An 8,003-nucleotide genomic window follows, 5' to 3' on the forward strand; every position below is an offset into this window, starting at 1 on the left:
TCAGTCAGGATTGAAAACCTTTATTATATAAACTTATTTTTCATGAAAAGATTCTCATGTGGACTCCTACACTTTGTCTCCAGCTATATATATTTCTCTTTTAATTTCCCTTTTTTTATCGCCCTCTCTACAGCTCCATCTGCTGTGTCAATCATGCATCAGGTCAGCCGAACCGTGGACAGTATCACATTGTCCTGGTCCCAGCCGGACCAGCCCAATGGAGTCATTTTGGACTATGAGCTGCAATATTATGAGAAGGTAATAAGTCATCTAATACAAAAATATTGAAAATTAATTGCTATTCTCTTAAAAACATTCAATGAAGTGAAGAGGTGTACTTTCAATAAAAAATAATATTTTAAATTAGTTACGTTCTTATACAAGCTTAAATCAAGATTAATTTAATTAAGATTGGAATTTGAGCTCAGTGATTGTGATTTTAATTTAATCAAGAACTAAATTAAATACACTACGTGAATAACATATAACACTTCAAATCAATTTCCAGTGTGTCTGTGAAGTTTTGGATTTCTGTACATCCTGTTATGCTAGTGAAATGATTAATGTAGTCCCAACAAAATGTATTAAGTAAACTTCCATTTTGCTACTTTAAATTAAAGGTTTAGTTCACTTCCAGAACAAAAATTCCCTGATAATTTAATAATAATAATGATAATTCCCTAATACATCCAAGATGTTCTTGTCTTTCTTTCTTCAGTTGAAAAGAAATGAAGGTTTTTGAGGAAAACGTTCCAGGATTTTTCTCCATATAGTGGACTTCAATGGGGACCAACGGGCTGAAGGTCCAAATTGCAGTTTCAATGCAGCTTCGAAGGGCTCTACATGATCCCAGCCAAGGAATAAGGGTCTTATCTAGAGAAACAATCGGTCATTTTCTAAAAAAAAAAAACAAAATGAACATTTATATACATTAAAAAGTATATAACTTAACATTTTTTAGAAAATCACCAATTGTTTCACTAGACAAGACTTATTCCTTGGCTGGGATTGTGTAGAGCCCTTTGAAGCTGCATTTAAGCTGCAGTTTGGACCTTCAACCTGTTAGGAACCATTGAAGTCCACTATGTGGAGAAAAGTCCTGGATGTTTTCCACAAAAACCTTCATTTCTTTTCAACTGAAGAAAGAAAGACATGAACATCTTGGATGACATAGGGTGAGTAAATTATCAGGACATTTTTATTCTGGAAGTGAACTAAACCTTTAACTATTTGCAATGAAATTGAATTCTGATTTAAAAAGTTGAAAAATTGTGTTGCATTAGCATAATTTTAATTAACTAAATTAGTCAAGCAGCAAAACCAAAGGAAGTGAAACTAAATCATTGACATTTCTTCTAAAATCTGGACCATTTTATTATTCTAAACATGACTTTAATTGCTTCTGTATGGATTTTATTGTCTGATCTTTGGTTCAAATATAGAATATGGCAGAGTCGAACTCCTCTCTAATGCGGAGTCAGACTAACACGGCAGTCGTCCGCGGACTGAAGCCGGGTACCATCTACGTGTTCCAGGTGCGGGCCAGAACAGTGGCGGGCTTTGGACGTTTAAGTGGGAAGATGTACTTCCAAACAATGACTGAAGGTACTGGACTTTAACACATTGATTTTGCATTTCTGCTTTCCTAATTAATAATCTGATTATTTTTTTACAAGTCAGGTGGCAGAGTCTTGCAAAAACTGCTTTCCAGTCAGTGCCTTTAATCTAAGTCTGTTGGGCCACAGTTTTTGATCAGTGTGCCAAGGGCAAAGCCAGAAATGTGAGCCAGTGGCCAGGCCATCGCAGCATGCTGCTTGTTCTCAATACTAATCGGAGACGTAGCTATGTTCACTTTGACGAAAATGGAAACATTTGACAGCGGGGAGCACTTTGCTACTTGGAAACAGATTTGTGTTTATCAGGCATTAGAATATTCTGTGGCATGTCTGACAAAATTCAGAAAGTGGCTGTTGACAAATTATTATTAAAATGTCACACATGTAAAACGTGTTGACAGTCAATCGCTCAAGTGTTGACAGTCAATCAGAATCAAGAATTTAACAATACTGTGATGATAAATGTGGCAACAAAAATATTTCAGTTTTCTGTATACACTATTAATTAAAAGTTTGGGGTCAGTAAAGTTTTTGAAAGAAAGATGCGTTAAATTGATCAAAAGTGACAGTGAAAGCATTTAGAATGTTACAAAAGATTCCTATTTCAAATAAATGCTGTTCTTTTGAACATTCTATTCATTGCAGAACAACAGGAAAACTCGCTCTCCACAAAAATATTAAGCAGCACAACTACTTTTAACATTGACAATAATAAAATGTTTTTTGAGCACCTGATTAGCATATTAAAGTTAGGATCATGTGACACTGAAAACTTCCAGATCAAAAATGTACAGATAATGTACTCACCACCATGTCATCCAAGATGTTCATGTCTTTATTTCTTCAGTCGTAAAGAAATAGTTTTTTGAGGAAAATATTTTAGAATTTGTCTCCATATAGTGGACCTCTATGGCGCCCCGAATTTTGAACGTCCGAAATGCAGTTTAAATGCAGCTTCAAAGGGCTCTAAACGATCCCAGCCGAGGAAGAAGGGTCTTATCTAGCGAAACTATCGATTATGTTCTTAAAAAAAAAAAAAAATGACAATTTAAATAGTTTTTAACCTCAAACGCTCATCTTGTCTCATCTGCCTGAACTCTGTTTTTTCCGGTTCATGACAGTTAGGGTATGTCGAAAAACTCCCATCTTATTTTCTCCTCCAACATTAAAATCATCCTACATCGCTGCAGAGGTACCGACCCAGTGTTTACAAAGTGGACATGCAAAGAAGATCAAACACCCTTGACAAAAAAGGTAAAACAGTGATGTAGGACAATTTTGACGTTGGAGGAGAAAATGAGATGGAAGTTTTTCGACATACCCTAACTGTCTTGAACCGGAAAGAAACAAAGTTCAGGCAGACAAGACAAGACGAGCGTTTGAGGTTAAAAAGTATTTTTTTTTAGAAAAAAAAACAATTGTTTTGCTAGATAAGACCCTTTTTTCTCAACTGGGGTCATTTAGAGCCCTTTGAAGCTGCTTTTAAACGGCATTTTGGACATTTAAAATCAGAGGCACCATTGAAGTCCATTACATGGAGAAAAATCCTGAAATGTTTTCCTTAAAAAAACATAATTTCTTTACGCCTGAAGAAAGAAAGACATGAATGACAAGAGGGTGAGTACATTATCTGTCATTTTTTTGTTCTGGAAGTGAACTTCTCTTTTAAATTGTAGTATTTTGTGTAAGTGTATCTTGTCTTTCTGCCAAGAAACTAGATTGATGAATGCCTCTGTAAATTTTAAATGACATTCTTAATATTTAAAGTCTTGTTCTTTTGGAAAATCTGAAATGTCCTTGGCTATAGCATTTACTGCAGGTCTACTAAACCTACAAGCACTTTGGAATTTTTTATGAACATTTTTAAAAATCACAAAAGCTGATCTGATTTTGTGTCTACCATGTTTACATTTGAAGAGGAGTATAACTCCAGCCTGCAGGAGAAACTGCCCCTCATAATTGGATCTGCTGCTGCTGGTGTTGTTTTTCTCATCGCTGTGGTTGTGCTCGTTATTGTCTGTAATCGGTGAGTCTGTTGGTTGCCATGATCTGGAATAGATTAAACTGAACAGATGTTTGAGTTCCTCTTTCTCTTATAAACTAAGAAAGTGTTTAAAAATAGCCCCATTTTTTCTTCTTTTCCTGTTGGGGTCTCATCAGGAGAGGCAGTGACAGGCCCGAATCTGAATACACTGACAAGCTTCAGCATTATACAAGCGGCCACAGTGAGTAAACCATTCGGTGTCTTTATAATATTTCATTTGGGGTTCTAATATTTACTTGATCTTTTTAAACAAGACTCAAGTCAATGAATGAAAACAGCAGACTGCTGCACAGCACACATAAACATAACATTATAACCCCAGCACATCGTTACTTACAATTTGAAGATTTTACCACACAATATGGTATTGATAAAATGTGCTAGTTGACTCAGCAAGTGCTGTACATGCAGAAATTATAATTCATTTTACTTCATTTCCCCAAAAGTGCTTGCATGCTCAGAATACTCTCACTTTATTATTTAGTTTGTTTCCCATATGATTCTGCATCATTTGTATTACAATATTGACAAATAATTTAATTAGATAAATCATTTAAATACACTGATTTTTGAGATATGGGGAAAAACCTTTAAAAAATTGTTTTAGTTGTGAAAATATAAATGCAGTTATAATATAATATAATATAATAATATAATATAATTGCGCTAAAAAATAAAATAAAATGAGCATGTGCATTTGTGTTAGATTTGTGATTTTATTTTGTCCCATCCCGTTTTTTAAGTACAGTATAGGCGATATATTTTTGTTGCGTACACTGCAGCTCCTGTTTCTCTTTCCAAGTGTCTCCAGGAATGAAGATCTACATTGATCCTTTCACATATGAGGATCCCAATGAGGCAGTGCGTGAATTCGCCAAGGAAATAGACGTGACCTGTGTGAAAATCGAGCAAGTCATTGGCGCAGGTGAATGCCACTGTTCCCGTAAATTAGAAATATTTTAATATGCATAGATTTAAATTGCATAGAGTGCTGATTTGCAGTCTAACCATCATCTTTGCATCTCATCTAGTTAGTCGAGTGCATATAAGCAAATCAAGCGTTAATTAGAAAGCAGCTGCAATCTAGCAAAAGCCTGGAGCTTTTAATGTGTTCACACCTTTAATTATTGTTAAAGGAGCAACAAAGTTTTAGTAAACCAGGCTGCTAATTTAATTATTTTCATCTAATTGAATTATAAATTACATTTCCTGAGGTGTTATCAATTGGTCTTAATGGGTGAACTATTTTAGGTGAGTTTGGAGAGGTGTGTAGCGGTAATCTCAGGCTTCCTGGGAAGAGGGAGATTCTGGTGGCTATTAAGACTTTGAAGTCAGGCTACACTGAGAAGCAGCGGCGGGACTTTCTGAGCGAGGCCAGCATCATGGGGCAGTTTGACCATCCTAATATCATCCACTTGGAAGGAGTGGTGACCAAGAGCACTCCGGTAATGATCATCACTGAATTTATGGAGAACGGATCACTGGATTCCTTCCTCCGGGTAAGTTTTAGTGTTGCTGCAAGAAAATAGCAACAGCAACATTAAAAGGAGACTTAAGTTGTTTTGGACTTAGTGACACCTAGCGGTGTGGAGCAGTATCATGAAAAATGTTTTTTAAGCTACTGATGCCATTTTAGAAACACTCCGTTTTTACAGTTTTACAGCTATTTGTTTCACAAGTAAAGTTGTGCAGTGGCAGTAAAATTCAGCCTTTCATGTAATCCCAACATGGCTGCCATCAAGAAGTGACCCGCTCTATGTAAAATATAATAGATTTTATTAGCACAATGTTATGGCTAGATTACTCATTTACTCTTTTATTACTATTGCTTATTAAACCAATATTTACACTACAGTTCAAATGTTTGAGATCAGTTAAGATTTTTTGTTTGTTTGAAAAAAGTATTTTATATCTACCAAGGCTACATTTGATTGGAGCACAAAATACAGTAAAAAGTAAGATTATGAAATATAATAACGATAATTGTAAAATATATCAAAATAGAAAATGTAAATAGTAATAATTATTTTAAATGAAATGATTCATTTAGTTTTTTAAATAATTTTAAATAATTATTATTATTATTATTATTAAAATATTTGTAAAATGTATAAAAATAGACTATTTTAATAATAATAATAATAATTTTCAATTGAATTATTTTAAAAATTATTTATCATTATTATTATTATTATTATTATTGTTATATCATTAGTAGTAGTATTTAAAATATATATAAAAATAATAGTAATTATTTTAATTTCAATTATTCAATTATTTTTAAATTATTTTAAGTAATACTACTACTACTACTACTACTACTAATAATAATAATAATAATTATTATTATTGTTTAAAATAATTGTAAAATATATCAAAATAGAAAATGTAAATAATAATAATAATTTTAAATTCAGGTATTCAATCATTTTTAAATTGTTATTATTTAAAATAATTGCAAAATATGTACAAATAAAAAATGTAAATAATAATTATTTTAAATTCTGTTATTCAATCTTTTTTATTATTATTATTATTATTATTATTATTATTTAAAATAATTGTAAAATATAAAAAAATGGAAAAAAATGTAAATAATAATTATTTTATAATTATTTTTTATTCATTTGTAATTATTTTAAATAATAATAATTTATTATTATTATTATTATTATTATTATCATTATCATTATAAAATTCTATTTTGATATATTTTAAATTTTAATTTTTTCCTGTGATAGCAAAGCTGAATTTTCAGCATCATTAATCCAGTCTTCAGTGTCACATGATCCTTCAAAAATCATTCTAATATACTGATTTCATGCTTAAAAAACATTTATTATTATCAAAGTTGAAAAGAGTTCTTATATTTTCGAAAACATGAAACTGAATGGAAAGTTTAAAAGAAATTGAAACTGAAATCTTTTGTGACATAAATATCCTTACTATTAGTTAAATGCATCCTTGCTGAATAAAAATAGTATTTCTAAAACCCAAGAAATAAATAAAACCCAAACTTTTGAAGTGTAGTGGGTTATTAAAGTGCAAAAAACTACCATTAATTAGGTTGCATGTGCCATTTAATCAGGATTTTTTGTAAAAATACACAACATTTCTAGAGTTTTCCTCCTCATATAAATTGTTTTACATGCTACATTGGGTTTAAACTTAGATTTTTGGCACCTACTGTAATTTACACAACAACATTTTGGCCCACACATTTTCCTAAAACCAATTTAGTTCAGCTTTGTATGATGGCACTTGTCTTTGTGCTGCTTTTAACCGACCCAGGATCCCATTGGACAGGGCCCAGATGTGTCTGCCGAGAGGCACAGCTGGACTAAACTCCAGATGTTTCGCCACAAGATTGTGACACAGGCTCACAGAACAAAGATGTTTTGTTAGAAAGGCTGATTTTAAAATGTTAGAAATGCTTTTCTTTTTTAGTGTAGAAAAGAAACGTGTGTCCCCTGTATTAAACGCATAATTTGATTATATTTTAATACATTTCATATGTCTGTATTCTCCATGTCCTTTTAGCAAAACGATGGCCAGTTCACTGTCATTCAGTTGGTTGGCATGCTGCGTGGCATCGCAGCCGGCATGAAATACCTCTGTGACATGAACTACGTACATCGCGATCTGGCTGCCCGCAACATCCTGGTTAACAGCAATCTAGTCTGCAAGGTATCCGATTTTGGGCTTTCCCGCTTTCTGGAAGATGACACGTCAGATCCTACATACACAAGCGCCCTGGTGAGTGTGTTTAAAGGGTTACGTGGCCTGATGCTATGTGGCGCTTCATGCTAATGAAATATTTCTAACTGAATTCAATGTCCTCAAAGGGAGGGAAAATTCCAATACGATGGACTGCTCCCGAGGCCATTCAATACAGAAAGTTCACGTCCTCAAGTGATGTGTGGAGCTATGGGATCGTAATGTGGGAGGTCATGTCCTATGGAGAGCGGCCATACTGGGACATGAGCAATCAAGACGTACGAATCAATTCTTTTATGATTACATAGTCATATTGATGATTACTGATTATAGTTTCCGTCAAGCTTCTTTTATAAAGAGCTGGATGAGGATGTCCCCTAGTGGACAAACAATGTCATTAAACACATTCAAGAACGTGTAATCAAATGTGTCTTGTATTGGCAAGTATAACATGTTTAATAAGTAATTTATCGTCCTGTCAATCCAGGTAATAAATGCAATCGAGCAGGATTATAGGTTACCTCCTCCTATGGACTGTCCAAATGCACTGCACCAACTAATGTTGGACTGCTGGCAGAAGGACAGAAACAACCGTCCAAAATTCAATCAGATTGTTAACACTCTGG

The 8,003-nt window shown here is 33.3% G+C and overlaps 1 protein-coding gene across 2 annotated transcripts in view; it reads left to right on the forward strand.

Moving 5' to 3' along the window:
• The window catches only part of ephb2a (eph receptor B2a), an 86,774-nt gene that overhangs the window by 71,789 nt on the left and 6,982 nt on the right, over positions 1-8,003 (forward strand). The window contains exons 6-14 of one of the 2 annotated variants that reach the window (XM_051096513.1): positions 134-258; positions 1,443-1,605; positions 3,534-3,642; positions 3,777-3,841; positions 4,463-4,585; positions 4,912-5,159; positions 7,201-7,416; positions 7,506-7,655; positions 7,865-8,003. The exon at positions 7,865-8,003 is cut by the window's right edge and continues 55 nt beyond it. In XM_051096513.1, coding sequence (XP_050952470.1) covers positions 134-258; positions 1,443-1,605; positions 3,534-3,642; positions 3,777-3,841; positions 4,463-4,585; positions 4,912-5,159; positions 7,201-7,416; positions 7,506-7,655; positions 7,865-8,003 — 1,338 coding nt within the window. The remainder of the gene's footprint in view (positions 1-133; positions 259-1,442; positions 1,606-3,533; positions 3,643-3,776; positions 3,842-4,462; positions 4,586-4,911; positions 5,160-7,200; positions 7,417-7,505; positions 7,656-7,864) is intronic. The other variant, XM_051096514.1, reaches the window with a different exon arrangement.

The sequence above is a fragment of the Labeo rohita genome, chromosome 23 (assembly GCF_022985175.1).
Source record: "Labeo rohita strain BAU-BD-2019 chromosome 23, IGBB_LRoh.1.0, whole genome shotgun sequence".
Lineage (NCBI taxonomy): Eukaryota > Metazoa > Chordata > Actinopteri > Cypriniformes > Cyprinidae > Labeo > Labeo rohita.